The sequence below is a fragment of the Electrophorus electricus genome, chromosome 8 (assembly GCF_013358815.1).
Source record: "Electrophorus electricus isolate fEleEle1 chromosome 8, fEleEle1.pri, whole genome shotgun sequence".
Classification (NCBI taxonomy): Eukaryota; Metazoa; Chordata; class Actinopteri; order Gymnotiformes; family Gymnotidae; genus Electrophorus; species Electrophorus electricus.
In genome coordinates, this window is record NC_049542.1 from 27,225,598 (window position 1) to 27,244,926 (window position 19,329).

Genomic DNA, 19,329 nt, shown 5'->3' on the forward strand with positions numbered 1-19,329 from the left:
GTGTGTGTGTGTGTGTGTGTGTGTGTGTACATATTTTGGCAGTAAACTAGCAATTGTATGCTTGGGTAAAGCTCCATTGACTATAGAAGCATGTCATATAAATGGTACATTATTTTTACTGCCAGTCCTAATTAAGCAAAACTTCTGTGCTTTTCATTAATTCCCTGCTATTACTGCAAGAATCACCTTCATGTTGTCTTGATCTTGATTGAAAATGATTTAGTACCAGAGGGTTTCATTTAAATGGTTACAGTTGTCAGTTTAAAGTTTATTGTGGTATCACTAAATATTCCTTCACATATTTGTGTTCTTGATAAGAAGGGCAATGATTTGAGGGTAAATCACTATCACCTTTTATATTATGAATCCTTGGATTAAACATCCCTTTCATTCTCTTATTTGAAGTTAGCTCAAAATTAAGTTTGGCTTTAATTTGTAAATATAATGAGCAAGTGTTAAACGTTTATTATAATCCAGATTGCATTTTAAACCATATTTAAAAGTCAATTGATATCTGCCATTAAAAGAGCAATAAATATCTACAACCTATTACGTGCCACGGGCTTCTTGCTTATGTAACATTTTTCATAGCATGTATGTAGCACATATTTTTGTTTTGGTTTATTGCCATGCTCCACCCATGTGGCGCGTGTTTTGCCTCAATCTCATATCACCTTTGTGCTATTATGTTGATACATTGTTTTCACGTTTTGCATCTCTTTGACCAATTGTTGGTTACTGATATTATTGTTACATCAGCTTTCTTTAGTTTTGGTTAGTGCACTTTTATGTTTGTTTTGGGATTTGTTTGTTTCGTTAAACTCTTTCAGTTGGAGGCTTGCGTTTGTTCTGCACATTCTATATGCCTGTGACACAACCAAAAATTTTATGGTAATAATCTACTACAATAAAAACTACTAAAAGGGAAATTGCACCAATTCGTCAACAGTGTCATTACACAAAAATAAATTAAATACATCTCATTCTTTAAAAAAAAACAAATTAGTACTATTAGTTTATTTTTCTTTCCATTTATAATTTTCATTAATACGTTTTATAATATCTACACACTTCCCTGGACAGTGGAATTTTAGTTGTCCTCAGCAGCAGATTTTACCAGTGGTTCTGTAGCAGACTTGAACTTCTCCTCATCCTTCTCTTCCTTGGTGGTTTCTGAAGGGGGCTTCACAGAAGAACTGGGATTCTCCGATCCAGAACTGGCCGCCACCAGCGGAACTTTCTCCTTTCCTGGAGATGGGGGCACCACGACTCTGCTCGCCTCCTCTGGAGATGTGTATATCGGAGGTGGAGCCCCACTAAAGCTTTGGGCAATCTCATCAAAGGTTCGGCCCTTGGTCTCAGGAACGCGGAAGAACGTGAAAATGAAGAAGATGATCAGGAAGATCATGAAGATGATGAAGACATATGGCCCACAAAGTTCCTATCAAATAAGACACAGGGCAATGTAATATTGATCTAAAGAATTAAATTAACATATTTCCAAATTCTGGATTAAAATCAAGACATATAATCTAATATATCTAATCTAATGCTAAAACAGATTGGTCACCTCCAGTTTGGGGAAACTCATGCCCACAAGAAAGTTAGCAGTCCAGTTGGAGCAACCAGCAACTGCCATAGCACTAGGACGTGGCCCCTGGGAGAAAAGCTCAGCCACAATGAACCATGGGATGGGCCCTGGACCCATTTCAAACATAGCCACAAAACCAAACACTGCTGCAATGCTCAGGAATCTTAGAGACTGGATCTCCTTCTGCTCAGGAAAGGAGACAAGAATAAACAAGTCATAAACATAACTTTTTTAAAAAAGACCTAGCTCACTGATTGATAACTTCAAGCTAGTAAATTTCTGAAAGTTTTTAAGAAAATAATTACTGACAGGACATTTTTATCCAAAGCAACTTACAATTATGAGTGACTACAACAGAGGCTCAAGGGTCTTGCTCAGGGGCCCAACAGTGGTAACTTGGCAGTGGTGCAATTTGAACTAGCAACTGTCTGACTACTAGTCTATTACCTTAACCACTGAACTACCACCGCCCAACTGAGATCTGGTAACATAAGGTGGAACCTACCAATAGAAGGGCAATGGTCAGGACCAGAGCACTGATAGCCATACCACCCAAGCCAATTAGGTGCAATGTCCTCCTTCCAGCTCTCTCAACAAGGAATAGCTTTAAGCAAGAAAAAAGGTCATGAGAGGAAAATCGTATACATACATTTTTCAATCTATTCTCTAACTACTGCACCTGTAGGAAATGAACAAGCAATAATTCAGTTTACTGAATAATAGAAATGTTATTAAATATAAATAAACAATAAACAATTGAAATATGTGACAATATAAACAACTTCAAAACAACAACCATTTTACTTTAACAATAAATTGTTTTAGGGTGTGACCGACATCCTACATTTACGTCATTTAGTAGACGCTTTTATCCAGAGCGACTTAGAAAAGTGCTTTGTCATTTACTTGTAGAATACATCCTAGCCAGTACTGTAGGTTAGAGTCCAAGATACCAATGAACTAGAATACTGTAGAAATACAGGGATCAATGCTGATGCCTAGAAGTGCAAAATACATATAAGATCTATCTTTGACAATGATAAGTGCAATAAATAATAAGTACTAGAGTTTGTTTATTACAACATCAGTGTAATAAACAATACCCTACAATAAGTATTAGTTTCAGTTAGTCAACATATGAGCAGGGTCCATGAATAGATGGGTCTTCAGTCTGCGTTTGAAGGCTGCAAGGGACTCTGCTGTCCAGACAGCAAGTGAAAGTTCGTTCCATCTAGGAGCCAGTACAGAGAATAGTCTCCATGCTTGTCTTCCATGAGACTTGAAGCGTGGCATTTCAAGTCGCGCCATACTTGAGGTTCGAAGTACTCAAGGTACGGATCGGGCTTTGACCATTGACATCATGTATGTAGGGGCTGGTCCATTTTTGGCTTTGTAGGCAAGCATTAAGGTTTTAAATCTGATGTGTTCCGCTACTAGAAACCAGTGAAGAGAGTGCAGCAGTGGATGCTAGCAGTAACAGATTACTGTCAGTGATGGTGCTTTGATGCACACGTCTGGCCACCAGAGGTCCTTGTCCCTATAATTCTAGCAGTCTTCATAGCAGCTGATTTTCACTCCCCTGCAGCTCATCTTCATCACTGCTATATAAAGCTTCCAGGACTTTGGAGTCATTGTGAAGTATTGCCATCAGTCTCTGTGTTCATAAAAACTATAGTGTATTATTCTTCATGTTTTGCCTTTTGATTTCTTGCCTGTTTTCTGTGGTTTTAGATTCTTGCCTAGCCCTTTTGTACCACCTGTGTCTGACCTTGGTATATTTTGACGCTTGAACATCTAACCTGTGATTCCTGCCTCTGGCCCTTGTCTGGTTTGTTAGTACCATAATTACTTCACCATGGAAAAGTCTTCAAATCTCCTAAAGAATACATTTTACAGGTTTACAGTTTATTTTACAAATATCTTTGACTGAAAAATTCAGGTATTTTGCACAAACGTTTACTGACTATTCCAAAAACTGCATCTATGTTTCCATTATAAGTGTGTCGTCAGGCCTATGGAATCACAGTGCAGATGCTGGAGGTGAATATTAAACTGAACATTGCTAGAATACAATTCTCCAATTCTTAGGCACCTACCGACACAACAGTAAAAACGGTGTTTACAATCCCAGCTCCAATGGTAGCATATATGGGTTTGGTCACACCTGCAGATTTAAAAATACCCGTCGAGTAGTAGAATACCTGAGATGGCACAAGAGATAAAACAAGATATCCATGTTAGTTAAGGGTACACTGGCATAGCTGTTGAGACTGTGTCCATTATAGTCTATAATGTAAGTCCATAAAAGTTCCACTTACAGCGTTGATGCCAGACAGCTGCTGGGAGAGTTGCAGCATGATGGCGATGAGAAGTGGTTGGCGGTATGTGGCACTGCGGAAGAGTTCAGGGATGGTCACCTTCTTTTCCATGTTCATTTTCACACTCTCTTCCTTCATGTCCTCCATGTCTTTCGACACATCCTCGCACCCACGAAGACGCACCAGTGCTAAGACATAAAATGACTGTTAGGTGACAGTCTGGAAGAGGATTGCAGACGGTGAGGGCATTATTATACCCAGTGTTGCAGAATAAATGGGAACAGCTCAGGTTCTATCATGGCGCCAACAGGGTGACGTGAGACTGACTACATTGTAAAGTTCAATCAAGAGGCAAAGAGGCAAAGAAAAATGACAACAGGTCAGGAAGATACAAAAAAATGGAACAGTAGATATTCAAGACGTAAGCAGAGAACACAGCGTCACTGTTGACAGAGTAGAAAAGAATATGGCATAATCTGATCTTTTATACTGCAGGTTAAATAAGTATTGAACACGTCACCAATTTTCTAAGTAAATATATTTCTAAAGGTGCTACTGACATTAAATTCTCACCAGCTGTCGATAACAACCCATCTAATCCACACATTCAAAGAAATCAAACCATAGATGTCCATAAATTAAGTTATGTGTAATAATGAGAAATGACACAGGGAAAAAGTATTGAAAATATGAAGAAAGAGAGGTGCATGAAGCCATGGAGAGTCATGACACCATCTGAAATCTATCAGTAATTAGAAAGCAATCCTGGCACAGTGCAAATTAATATCAGCTGGTTCAACTGCTGGCCTATAAAAAGGTGTCTCATTAGCAAGGTACCACACAAGAAACATCTCATGATGGGTAAAACCAGTGAGCTCTCTCAAGACCTTCACAACCTTATTGTTGCAAAACATACTGATGGCATTGGTTACAGAAGAATTTCTAAACTACTGAAGGTTCCAGTGAGCACTGTTGGGGCCATAATCCGGAAGTGGAAAGAACATCATTTCACCATAAACCAGCCACGACCAGGTGCTCCCTGCAAGATTTCAGACAGAGTGAAAATAATTATTATAAAAGTTGTCCAAGAGCTAGGGACCACTTGTGGAGAGCTACAAAAAGAACCAGAATCAGCAGGTACAATTGTTTCAAAGAAAACAATAAGTAATGCACTCAACCTCCATGGCCTGTATGCATGCTCACCATGCAAGACTCCATTGCTGAACAAAAAGCATGTTAAAGCACATTTAACGTTTGCTCATCAACATTTAGACAAGCCTGTGAAATACTGGGAGAATGTAGTCTGGTCAGATGAGACCAAAATTGAACTCTTTGGATGCCATAATACACACCATGTTTGGAGGTCAAAAGGCACTGCATATCACCCCCAAAATACCATACCAACAGTGAAGTTTGGAGGTAGGAACATTGTTATGTGGGGCTGTTTTTCAGCATATGGCACTGCCATGCTTCATATAATTTAAGGAAGGATGAATGGACAAATGTACCGAGACATTCTTGATAAAAATCTGCTGCCATTTACCAGTTTGATGAAGATGAAACAAGGGTGGACATTTCAGCAAGACAATGATCCCAAACACACAGCCAAGAAATCTCTCATTTGGTTTCAGAGAAAGAAAATAAAGCTTCTAGAATGGCCCAGCCAATCACCTGACCTGAATCCAATTGAAAATCTATGGAAGGAACTAAAGCTCAGAGTTCATAGAAAAAGCCAACGGAATCTTCAGGATTTGAAGAGTGTTTGTGTGGAAGAATTGGGCCAAAATCACACCTGAGCAATGCATGCGACTAGTTTCTCCATACAGGATGCGTCTTGAAGCTGTCATCACCAAAAAAGGCTTTTGTACGAAGTATTAAATAAATTTCAGTAAGCGTGTTCGATACTTTTTCCCCTGTGTCATTTATCATTATTACACATAACTTAATTTATTGATATCTATGGTTTGATTTCTTGATTGGATGGGTTGTTACTGACATCTGGTGAGAATTTCATGTCAATATCACCTTTAGAAATATATTTACTTAGAAAATTGGTGATGTGTTCAATACTTATTTCACCCGCTGTATGTGTCTGTACTTTAGTGTAAAATAAAAATGGCACATTCTGAACAAGTGTCATCATGCTGCTGGTATTCAGGCTTAAGGACTTTAACCTTTTACAAGTTTTTCTTTGGCTATAAAGCAATCGCTCATGTCTCCTTTTTAAAGTGTATAACTTACTGTTTCTTGTGCATTTCACTTTTAGTATACAGGTTTGGAATATATGTTTGAGCTATTCGACAGCCAAGCAATCCCAATTTAGTCACACTCCACTTATGGTAAAGAACTCACGGACTACAGGAGCCCACCCTCCGGACTGCTGAGTGCGGATGAGTCTCTGGCGAACGAGCTGAATACATTCTTTGCTCGCTTCGAGGCTACATCTAGCAGCGCTAATGCTAGCAGCACAAATGCTAACGGCGCTAGTGCTAATGGCACTATCGGCGCAGCCAATGGCACATGCGCGGGGCCCACCATAGAACAGCGCCCTCTCATCATCACGGAGAGTGACGTGAGGAGAGTGTTTAAAAGGGTGAATACCAGGAAGGCGATGGGACCAGACGGTATCTGCGGGAGGGTCCTCAAAGCCTGCGCAGATCAGATAGCCCCGGTATTCACCGACATCTTCAATCTCTCCCTGACGCTCGGTATTGTCCCGTCCAGCTTCAAGCGATCCACCATCGTCCCCGTCCCGAAGAAACCTCGACCCTCCTCCGACCTCAATGACTACCGCCCTGTCGCCCTCACATCAGTCCTGATGAAGTGCTTTGAAAAGCTACTCAGAGACTTCATCACATCTTCACTGCCAGCCTCCATGGACCCACTGCAGTTTGCATACCGCCACAACCGCACCACTGACGATGCGATTGCACATCTGCTCCACACTACACTGACTCACCTGGACGAAGGGAGGGGAAATTATGTTAAAATGCTATTTGTCGACTACAGTTCAGCATTTAACACTATCATTCCCTCCCTACTCACTACTAAGTTGGAAGATCTAGGACTGCATACATCCCTGTGCGACTGCATCTCCAACTTCCTAACAGACAGACCACAATCAGTACGGGTGGGCAACTGCGCCTCATCCACCCTCACCCTCAGCACTGCAGCTCCTCAGGGTTGTGTCCTAAGCCCCCTGCTCTACTCACTGTACACCTACGACTGCACAGCCACTTCCAGCTCTAACATCACTGTCAAGTTTGCTGACGACACCGTTGTCGTGGGTCTGATCTCGGACAACGACGAGAGGGCCTACCTGGAGGAGATTAAACACCTGGAAAACTGGTGCCAGGAAAATAATCTCCTCCTAAACGTCAGTAAGACAAAGGAGCTGATCGTGGATTGCAGCAAGAAGCAGGAACGGCACTACCAACCTGTGAGGATCAGTGGAACCACGGTGGAGAGAGTAGATAGTTTCAGGTACCTTGGTGTTCACATCTCGCAGGACCTGTCCTGGTCCCGCCATACCAGCTCCCTGGCAAAGAAGGCTCGTCAGCATCTTTACCACCTCAGACACCTAACGGACTTCAGACTGCCCTCCAAGGTACTGCGGAACTTCTACACCTGCACTATCGAGAGCATCCTCACAGGGAACATCACAGTCTGGTTTGGGAATAGCACCAAGCAGGACAGACAAGCACTCCAAAGGGTAGTGCGTTCAGCAGAGCGCATCACTCACTCGGAACTTCCTGACCTGCAGACCACCTACTACAAGCGGTGCCAGACCAAGGCCAGGAAAATTGTGAAGGACCCCACCCATCCCAACAATAGACTCTTCTCTCTTTTGAGGTCAGGGAGGCGCTTCCGCTCCCTGAAGGCCAAGACAGAGAGGCTGAAGAGGAGCTTCTTCCCACAGGCCATTCGGGCCCTGAATCAGGGAAACTGATAAACTGTGGGGACCACCACCACCACCATGTAACATGACTGTATATCTGTACATCTGTATATATAGATTAAGATTTATACTCAATTACCCTGTTACACAACAACTGTAGATATGGTATTATACAAAATGGATCTGTACATTCTGTAGATTGTGTACATATTTACCCAACCATATACATTGTACATTGTGTATATAATCATAATATACATATATTGTACATACATTGTTAATATATTTTTGTACATACATAGAATATATATATTTATCTGTATGTATATATTTTTTTTCTCTATGCACCCCTGGTTCTCTTCCTCAGTTTGGACAGAGCACTCTCCACCATTTCACTGCGTGTTATACTGTGTATGACTATGTATGTGACGAATAAACCGAACTTGAACTTGAACTTGAACTGTATAGGCCAATGATTGAAAAGAAAAAACCCTATTATTAGCCTTATAGGAAATTAGCCTTAAAGCAAAGCAATCATGTTAACTACATACCCTTAATCTTATGTGTTAGTATATGCTGGGCATGTGGTAAGATGTTAGATTTCACCTTCACGAGCCTGTTCCTCCTTGTTTAGGTTAATGAGGAGGTAACGCGGGCTCTCGGGGCAGAAGGGCAGAAGCAGACACTGCAGCACAGCCGGTATGCCAGTGAGAGCGAGCAGCAGCGGCCAGAGCTTTTCTGAGCCCAGCAGGAACTCTAAACCTAAGATCTACATGCAGCAGAAAAAACAGGACAGCAGGCACACATCTGTAAGCCTGAATATATATTAGCATGTTAACAGCAGCTAGTAAGCAACAGTTCTGTTTGTTTGCCTTAGCATATTAGCATGAGCCAAGTTAGTTACGTAAAAAGGGGGGTTGATTGGAGGATTAATACTTCATTTGAAATCTTTCAAATGAAAACCAGCTTGAATACCAGCTGAAAACCAGCTTGAAAAATTAATTTTAATAGTTCACTTTTTAAAAGATATTTTGGTGGAAGTAGTAACCCCAAATTCTGCCTTTCTTAAAAATCAAATCAATGTACAGATTTATTTTATATTTTAAGTGAGACCAACAAATATTAAGAATCACAGTCCTATGCTAAATCACACTCAAACATGGCAGCTGCATAAAAGATCACCTGTGCAATCAAGATGCCCACCACCACGCCAAGCTGGTGCAGAGTCCCGAAGGCTCCGCGAAGAGGGGTAGGAGAGACCTCCCCCACGTACATCGGGGTAAGTCCAGTGAAGAGGCCACAGAAGAGCCCAATGATCAGACGGCCAACAATGATCATCTCAAAGGAATTTAAGAGAGTGCACAGCCCCATCAGTCCACCACCAAGCAACGCTAAAATGTTCACGAGGAACATGGACTTGCGTCTGTCAAGACAGAACAGTAATACCCATTAACACACTTTTACTGGAAGCTGAAGAGCAGTTGAACTCATGGCCAGTAGATATCTGAAATATGTAACATGATACAAGTTCAAAACAACCATCGTTCTTTAACAATAAATGCTTCAGGATGCAACAAACATGACAGAATCAAAACTGTTCTTATGCAGTTTTATCCAGCTTGAACTGTGGAACCTTTCTTTACAATATGCTAACAGGTACACATTAGCTTAATTTCTCCCCTTGGGAAAAGTCTTCAAATCTATTAAAGAATAAATTATACAGGTTTACAGTTTTTAAGCTTGGTTTCTCTCTTAACCTAGCCCATACATATTTGCCTCTAAGTTTGTCATGGTAATGAATTTTTAGTTCACTTTTAATTATCATGCCGATTATGTTGATGTAATAAACCATAATAAATTATTGTTTATGCATATCCTGAAATCACCTCATTATCTTTTGATATACAAAGCAATTTCTTTGCATTATCTCAAAAATAAAAATGCTTTGTATCTTATTTGTTCTGTTATTAACATATGTAAGAGCATATGAGGAATGTAACAATCGTGCAAAATCTCAACTCAATTAATCTCAGTCAGTCCCAGTAATTGCCATCTGGTGATTATGTAATAAATGTAATAATAATTTGCAATATGTTATTAATTTGGTCAGCAAACATAACAGGGTGTGACATTAATACTTGGACACGAGCTGTGTCTCTGGTTGTTTGGATCAAAAGCCTGCTCTAAGCAAACCTAAAAGAATGACAGCACCTATTCTTCATTTGTATTTTGTCAGTGTACTTTGTCAACCGTTTCCCATGACATATCCAATTTTCCATGAAATGCAAAAAACTGGGAAACTGGACTTAACTGGACAAAATCTAAATGCCATAGCTCATCACTCATCACACATGAAAACATTGTTTCCAGGGGATTTCCTAATATAACATAATGAAGTGTTATGCATTTTTTATCTAAGTTCTCCTTTTGAATTCTGATGTGGATTTAAATTTAACAAACACTGACAATTCTAATTGGAATAAAAACTTTCAGATAAAATTACAAACATCAATGTTATGTTTTGGAAGTTGTATGATCAAGAATCTGGCTAAACTAATGTCAGCATGGAGCCACTTATCGACAAATTCTATTGACCACTCAGCCATTAAGGTAGGCTATTAGCTTAACATGGAAGGGTAGCTTGGCAAGGCTAAGTTACTATTCTAGCTATGTAGTTATATTTTAAGAATGTTTTTTTAAAGAATCTAGGTCTGTGATACTAACCAATTTGTCCTATGAAATCAGCAGGACTCCAGTTATGGCTTTTATATTAAAGCTTCCATTTATAATACAACACAAACTCCAATTGCATAATGTATTATTTATCAGTGTTACTTATTTATAGGAGCTGATTCATCACTAAACTACACCTGTAGGGGGTAGCACTCGTAACGCTTCAGAGGTTTCTCACTCACCGCCCAAACTTGTTGGCGATGACCCCAACACAGAAGGAGCCCACCATACCACCCACGCTGAAGACGGCCACTGCTACGCTCCACACGATGGTGCACACTCCGGGGTCAATAGGAACCCCATAACGCTCCATCCATGTTTGATTGAAGAACATGCGTAATTTCTGAAGAGTGTCGGCAGAAGGAGTCGTTATGAGAATTTCTGGGGTACGCTCACTGATGGTGATTCGTGTGATATTAAATATCCCTGTCTAAGAAGGTCTAATCAAAATAACAGTATACAAGACAGTTATCACACACACAAACACACCTTACCTGTTCAGGTGCATTGATGACTCCTGTGTTATATCCAAACTGCAGGGAGCCAATGACAGCCGTAGCCAAAGAGAAAAGTAGGTAGCATGTTACTTGTTTCTGCAAGAATAAGAGAGGAAGAAGAGGAACTCTTAATTATTTAGGATTTCTGTAAACTGGTAGTGGTGCTTGTTTACAGCATTATAAATTAACAATATTACAAAAACTATGGAGGCACAGATATTGATACCATAGCCCCAATACATGGTAATACATGGTAATACATGGCATTGGCTCTGGGCAATTAATGATGACCATTATTAAGAAACACCTTCAGTTTTTTTCTTAGTAATAACCAACATATAATTGTAGCAATGTAAATGTTTTAACCTAGATAAATTTTATTTAAATGCAAATAACTGCATTTGCATCTGCATTTGCATAGTAGCTTGATTCAGTGAGCCTACCTATCTGTTTCTAATATGTCCAATAAACAAGAGTAACCTAACTGTGCCATAAACAAAACACGAGTAACCTAATCGTGCCATAAACAAAACACAAGTAACCTAACCATGCCATAAACAAAACATGAGCATCCTAATCGTGCCCTAAAAAATCATGAGTAGCCTAATTGTGCCTTAACCAAAACACAAGTAACCTAACTGTGTCATAAAAACATGAGTAACAGATATAATTGTGCCATAAACAAAACACAAGTAACAGCCATAATCGTGCATGCTATGCGCTCACAAACACTTCACCATTGTCCAAGAATGGCCCTCTGCTTTTTGGTCTGTAAGATGAGATCTGGCCAAGCAGGCAGCAGACAAAAGCACCAGGGCTTTTTTTAATGCAGGTTTCCTCAGCAACAGGACGCTAACACTGCCAACAGAGCAAAATCCAGTGGGCTACATGATGCTATAGAGATCTAAGCTCTCTACTGAGATGACCTCATGTTGCCCTTCAACAAGAGTCTGTGTGTCATGCGATGAATGATGAATGTTTTTCTAAGATGTCCGCCTTATCCTCTGAAGTTGATTTCAAAATCATATAAAAATATCTTGCACATACTGTAAACAAAAAGCCACACCTCACTATCAGGCTACTGCCACTCCCTGCCCTCCTCTCTCCTCTCTCTCTCTCTCTCTCTCTCTCTCTCTCTGTCTGTCTGTCTGTCTGTCTGTCTCTCTAAGCCTCTCTCACCTAATCTATCTATATTTCTATCTGTATCTCTTTCATTCACAATGACTTTGTAATTCTGAGAAAACCCAAGATGGTTTCAGCACTAAAGATTATCCCAGAGGATCAGCCTCTCAAGGTTATTGTCTGAATGAGTCCACTGCAGACAAGGCAGGTTTCACACACACACACACACACACACACACACACACACACACACACACACACACACACACACACACACACACACAACTTTGCAGACACAGTCCTTTCATTCCAAAACTTAATACCTTATCCTCTGTTTCTCTCCTTTGTTGCTATCATAATTTCTGCACCTATGTCACTTGAAGGTGATGGCTAAACAGACAAATAAGGTTAGATTCCTGCTGTAGAGTGATACAGCCTTGAAATATAAAATAATCTCTCCATGGTTCTCAAGATTACTATATGTATTACTCATTATAAACACTGTGATGTCCTGCACAGCAGTTGTATGACCCTTTAACTGTATTGTTTCAGTCTAATTATCTGTAAACCTACAGATGTCACTCTTCAGATCTCGTTAGAACTGGTAAGAACCAAGAAACTACTCACTGTCTCCCCTGCCATGGTCAGAGTTGATCAACCCGAGATTGATGTGTTCTTGGAGGACGTGCGATTTTGCACGCTATATCCGCGAAGGTTTGGACGTAAGGTATAGCTGGCAGCTTACTGAAAAGAAAGAAACAGACAAAAAAGAAAGAAAAAAAGGAAAAAAGTAGGAACGTACGTAATAAAAAGACACGATATATGTTCAACTCGAAAGTGTTCGGCGAACAACAGGTACTTGCTAGATTGGCGACGTCGGTTTTTTGTCAACACGCCTAGGAAAACTCGGATATAAGACTGCTGCCTACGATTATATATAAAACACGAGTCAAATTATATGCAAACCCATTCAGATTTGATAATCACAAACCTTCGATATGTATGAATTACATGTCGGCCAGCTGTTTGATAAATTACGGCTGATTCGTCAGTTAAAACTGAATGCTCTCATGACAATATATCTGGTTTGGAATTCAGTAAAAGCTCCGTTATGTTAGTTATTCGAGCCACGGTAGCATAAACCCATTCCCTCGCAAAGCTGCTGCTGTCATTGTGCTTATTATCACTAAGATGTTAAATTACCTTCTGATCTCGGATGTTGCGTACGACTGTCGCCGCACGCACCACCCCGATGCCGTGCTCGGAAATTCAGAGATCTTCGCACGACGACTACACGACAATCCGCACGCCGTCCTTTGACTAAATATCACCGGTTCGCCTCATATAATAAGAACAACCTCTGCGCAACCTTTTTTTGCTCACGTTCATTTATCCGTGACATGCATTTTGCATCAGGTCTTACAACTCCTCCGTCACGGCAACGAATGTTTCGTGCCAGCGACCTTGACATGCTACGGCTGGAGCGCAGGCGCGCGGCGCAAAAAATCTGCATCACGGTATTACGAGAGCGCTTGTGCTCCTTCCTTCACTCTAGACACCGAGAATATAATCGTGTGCATTTCACAGGTTACAACTGGGGCGGTATTTAGCTACGAGGACGCTGAGGTCTGGACCTGGTTGATTTCGGAGGGATTTTGTCCCTTGTGTAGTTATCACACTGAATGTGGAAACAGCGATGTAATTTCTCCTCAGTACCAGAATGTTTTTTTGTCTTTATATAAATCATGAAAAATTGACATATTTAAGAAAAGATTTGTTACTGATTATTCCTTTCTTTGTCTGGACCATTTGACATTGGCTGAGTGTAATGTGGCCTGTTACATAAATCGTACACCCCTGCAATAAGGCTACGTTAGTTACCGGTTTATATGTTTGTTACACTGTTGTCATATTATGCACTGTCAAACTGTCAAAGTTAAAGAATGCTATATTTTGGATGTCTAGTGTGACAGTTGTTGGTATTGAGCCTTTAAGCACCTGAATGAACAATACGGAAGGGCACACCCCGTCAGTTTAGTAATGGCACACCCCGTCAGTTCAGTAATAGAACACCCTGTCGGTTCAGTATCTGCAGTGGTGGCTGGTGGTATAGATGTACTTGATTTAACATTATAACATTATATAACATAATATTATAGACATTATAGCATTATAATATTATAACATATAACAACATTATATAACATAACATTATAGCATTATAACATTATAACATTATATAACATAACATTACAACATAACATTATAAACATAGCATTATAACATTATAACATTATATAACATAACATTATAGACATTATAGCATTATAACATTATAACATTATATAACATAACATTATAGACATTATAGACATTATAACATTAGAACATTTTTCTCTCCCCTTTTTTGGCTGTGCCCAAATTGCTTCAAGGGAGAACGGTTTTGCAATTCTCTCTCTCTCTCTCTCTCTCTCTCTCTCTCTCTCTCTCTCTCTCTCTCTCTCTCTCTCTCTCTCTCTCTCTCTCTCTCTCTCTCTCACTTTCTCTGTCTTTGTATGAATTAAATTGATGGGATTCTGAGACTAAGGCCAAAAAGTCTCAGAACTAGACAAATAATTTCTGGATAGACGACAATGCTAAGTCATTCTAGATAAGAGCCAAAATGCCAAATGTAAAAACCAATCTCTCTCTCTCTCTCTCTCTCTCTCTCTCTCTCTCTCTCTCTCTCTCTCTCTCTCTCTCTCTCTCACTCACTCACCTAAATCATAGCCTCCGTATCTATAACAGTAACAACAACAACAAAAATATTTACAGTGATGTGTCTCTCAGGACTACTCAGAACTGAATTGGCCTGAGGACTTTGTGGGATTAGAAGAATACACACATCTATATAAATCTGAAAAATGATGAGACATTCTACTTGACACAGGAAAATCATTATTTGATTTTACAGTTAAAGTACATCATTATGGTTTAATTTCAAATACCATTGTAATTAGATGATCTGTGTAAATTAAAAAGATTTATGTAAGAGAAGACAACCTCTCTCTCTCTCTCTCTCTCTCTCTCTCTCTCTCTCTCTCTCTCTCTCTCTCTCTCTCTCTCTCTCTCTCTCTCTCTATATATATATAACTACTGCCATCATCTGGTTGACACAGTGAATAACATGTTGCAGCTAATGTAGGCATAGACGTGATGAGACAATAAAAGCCAGAGGTCAATGATAGAAATTATGAATCAATTATCAGTTGCAAATTGTGTATACATGCATACACACAAGTACACATGCACAATTCAGTATTGGGGTTTTATAATAATAATAATAATAATAATAATAATAATAATAATAATAATAATAATTATTATTATTATTATTATTATTATTATTATTATTATTATTATTATTGATAATAATAACAACAACAATAATAATAAGCATTGACAATATAGCAATTTTATAGCACAGTTTACAAAGTGCTTTACCGAAAATAAATTATTAATAAAAGAAAGGTCAAATTAAAAGTACAGATATTACTCTGTCATTGCAAGAAATCTCCTATAAACTAATGAATCATAATTAAAATATCGTTAATATAATATTAAATTAAATAACAGACAACAACTGTGTTGCAATTAAAAGTCTTGGCTCCTGTGGTCACAATGGCTACATTTAATTTCAATATATAACCACTAGAGGGCGATATAACACAAATGTATCTATTTTGGTAAACATGTAGATCAGTTATAGTCTGGCTACTGTAATTTGAAAATAGTAAATTCTTTAAGATGTAACAGTTATTTTCTAAGGTTTTACCTTTTGTTCACCTGCAAAATTTAATTTTCCATTTCACAAAACTAGTCATTATTTTCATTTTGAAATGTATGTAACAAAGTTAATTTATTATGCATTTACTTTTTGTTTTTCATGTACTTTATTAAACTATTTTTATAACTACTATCCATCTGGTGAAAAACTAAATTCTTATATATTAATGGCTATTTTGTTTTTTCCCACAAGGCATCTGATACATATCAATAACTTAGAAGTAAATTTCTCTGCCCTAGGACATTACATAGCTCTTCTCACAAATCCTTTTCAGGTTGTTTTTGCACGAAAAGGGGTACCAGCTGCTGTGGTAGAAGCCTCCTGGGGTTAAACGAGCACAGAGGTTATTTCCTTTACCCCTTGAAGAGGGCTGGTCCCAGAACCTGGGAAGACCATGAATCAGTCATGCTTTTACATTTGCAGCATTTAGCTGATGCTTTTATCCAAAGTAACTTACAAATATATCTGAATACAACTTAAGTAATTCAGGGTTAAAGGTCTTGCTCAGGAACCCAACAGCAGTGGTGGGACTAGAAATGGCAACCTTCTGATTACTAGTCTAGTACTTCAGCCACTGAGACACCAAATGCCGTCAGTGACGCTCGGTATTGTCCCGTCCAGTTTCAAGCGGTCCACCATCGTCCCCGTCCCGAAGAAACCTCGACCCTGCTCCGACCTCAATGACTACCGCCCTGTCGCCCTCACATCAGTCGTGATGAAGTGCTTTGAAAAGCTAGTCAGAGACTTCATCACATCTTCACTGCCAGCCTCCATGGACCCACTGCAGTTTGCATACTGCCACAACCGCTCCATTGACGATGCGATTGCACATCTGCTCCACACTACACTGACTCACCTGGACGAAGGGAGGGGAAATTATGTTAAAATGCTATTTGTCGACTACAGTTCAGCATTTAACACTATCATTCCCTCCCTACTCACTACTAAATTGGGAGATCTAGGACTGCATACATCCCTGTGCGACTGGATCTCCAACTTCCTAACAGACAGACCACAATCAGTACGGGTGGGCAACTGCGCCTCATCCACCCTCACCCTCAGCACTGGAGCTCCTCAGGGTTGTGTCCTAAGCCCCCTGCTCTACTCACTGTACACCTACGACTGCACAGCCACTTGCAGCTCTAACATCATTGTCAAGTTTGCTGATGACACCGTTGTCGTGGGCCTGATCTCGGACAACGACGAGAGGGCCTACCTGGAGGAGATTAAACACCTGGAAAACTGGTGCCAGGAAAATAATCTCCTCCTAAACGTCAGTAAGACAAAGGAGCTGATCGTGGATTGCAGCAAGAAGCAGGTGCGAAACTACCAACCTGTGAGGATCAGTGGAACCACGGTGGAGAGAGTAGATAGTTTCAGGTACCTTGGTGTTCACATCTCGCAGGACCTGTCCTGGTCCCGCCATACCAGCTCCCTGGCAAAGAAGGCTCGTCAGCGTCTTTACCACCTCAGATGCCTAAGGGACTTCAGACTGCCCTCCAAGGTACTGCGGAACTTCTACACCTGCACTATCGAGAGCATCCTCACGGGGAACAGCACAGTCTGGTTTGGGAATAGCACCAAGCAGGACAGACAAGCACTCCAAAGGGTAGTGCGTTCAGCAGAGCGCATCACTCACTCGGAACTTCCTGACCTGCAGACCACCTACTACAAGCGGTGCCAAACCAAGGCCAGGAAAATTGTGAAGGACCTCACCCATCCCAACAATAGACTCTTCTCTCTGTTGAGGTCAGAGAGGCGCTTCCACTCCCTGAAGGCCAAGACAGAGAGGCTGAAGAGGAGCTTCTTCCCATAGGCCATTCGGGCCCTGAATCAGGGAAACTGATAAACTGTGGGGACCACCACCACCACCATGTAACATGACTGTATATCTGTATATATAGATTTAGATTTATACTCAATTACCCTGTTACACAACAACTGTAGATATGGTATTATACAAAATGGATCTGTACATTCTGTAGATTGTGTACATATATACCCAACCATATACATTGTACATTGTGTATATAATCATAATATACATATATTGTACATACATTGTTAATATATTTTTGTACATACATAGAATATATATATTTATCTGCATATATATATTTTTTTTCTCTATGCACCCCTGTTTCTCTTCCTCAGTTTGGACAGAGCACTCTCCACCATTTCACTGCGTGTTATACTGTGTATGACTATGTATGTGACGAATAAACCGAACTTGAACTTGAACTTGAGTGATGCAGATCATTCACCAAAATGATCACTCCTACAATAAATAAAGGTGCTCCAGAAATGGCAAAAATAAAACAATTACAAAAACTATGTTACTATTTAAATTAAAATGATTTACTCTTTAAAATAAAAACTTTTTTTTTTTAAGTTTTCTCTCCTTCTCCTTTATCGGCAGTACTGTAGTAAGTGAATACATTAGCTAGTCATACATTAGCTTTTTCTTACTGCTTTCTGTTCTCCGCAGGTGTGCCATCAGCCCACAGCCAGGCACTGTCTGGGTTCATGTTGGTCAAACCAAGCCAGTATGAGTCACCCTGACCGAAGTCATCAGCCTTTCTGTAAATGAATTTCTGAGAAGACATTCATGATTATAAAAGCCACATTATGAGCAGACTTTCTGCACCACATGGGCCAGCTTACTAGAGCAGGTCTTGCTATTAAAAGATTTTGCCTAAGGTTTTTGGAATATTAATTCTTCCCTTATTCCTTGTATGCTTACTCCCTTTTGAAAGAGGCTACAATGGAAACTCTGGGCCTCTTCACTGATGTAGGACACATACACAAATGATACTGCACACAGCCATGTTAAGGGTTAAATCATAAAGGAATACCGCATACCGCTGTGTTAAGTGTTAAATCATAAAGACATACTGCACAATGTGATAAACGTTCACGGTAACAGATGAAAGTCAGCAAGACTCATTGTAAAAGAGCGGTGACCAACAAGACAGACTCATGAAGCGTGTGGGAATTCCCATTACCTGCGCCTCCTCATTTTGGATGAGAGCCAAATGACTGCCGACAGACAGGCAGGAGTACTGGCTGGACAACCAGTCCTTTCGGTCCGGGGCAAACAGGTAGCACTTATCTTTAAAGGGCTCCCAACCCACTGGGCTCGGATTGTGCATGTGAACTGAGGATGCATATATAACTGAAGGTCATTGTACACACATTGCTCCACATGCTGTTATAGCGATTAAGCCTGCATGCCCATGTCAACATTTGTTTTAGTAAAAACTGATTATTGCAGAATTTCATATGAACACTTTCACTGCATATAAACACACTTTCATTGGCAACTTGAGGGAGCTTCGGTATTA

General features: G+C 40.0%; 1 protein-coding gene across 1 annotated transcript in view; it reads right to left on the bottom strand.

The window, feature by feature from the left end:
• slc2a3a (solute carrier family 2 member 3a) overlaps positions 1-13,681 on the bottom strand; it is a 13,713-nt gene extending 32 nt beyond the window's left edge. The window contains exons 1-11 of the mRNA XM_027008317.2: positions 13,363-13,681; positions 12,787-12,903; positions 11,035-11,133; positions 10,723-10,883; positions 8,990-9,230; positions 8,414-8,576; positions 3,910-4,097; positions 3,688-3,792; positions 2,097-2,195; positions 1,571-1,774; positions 1-1,441 (exon numbers count right to left, since the gene is read on the bottom strand). The exon at positions 1-1,441 is cut by the window's left edge and continues 32 nt beyond it. Coding sequence (XP_026864118.1) covers positions 1,091-1,441; positions 1,571-1,774; positions 2,097-2,195; positions 3,688-3,792; positions 3,910-4,097; positions 8,414-8,576; positions 8,990-9,230; positions 10,723-10,883; positions 11,035-11,133; positions 12,787-12,801 — 1,626 coding nt within the window. The 5' untranslated portion in view covers positions 12,802-12,903; positions 13,363-13,681 and the 3' untranslated portion in view covers positions 1-1,090. The remainder of the gene's footprint in view (positions 1,442-1,570; positions 1,775-2,096; positions 2,196-3,687; positions 3,793-3,909; positions 4,098-8,413; positions 8,577-8,989; positions 9,231-10,722; positions 10,884-11,034; positions 11,134-12,786; positions 12,904-13,362) is intronic.
• Positions 13,682-19,329: the final 5,648 nt, after the last annotated feature.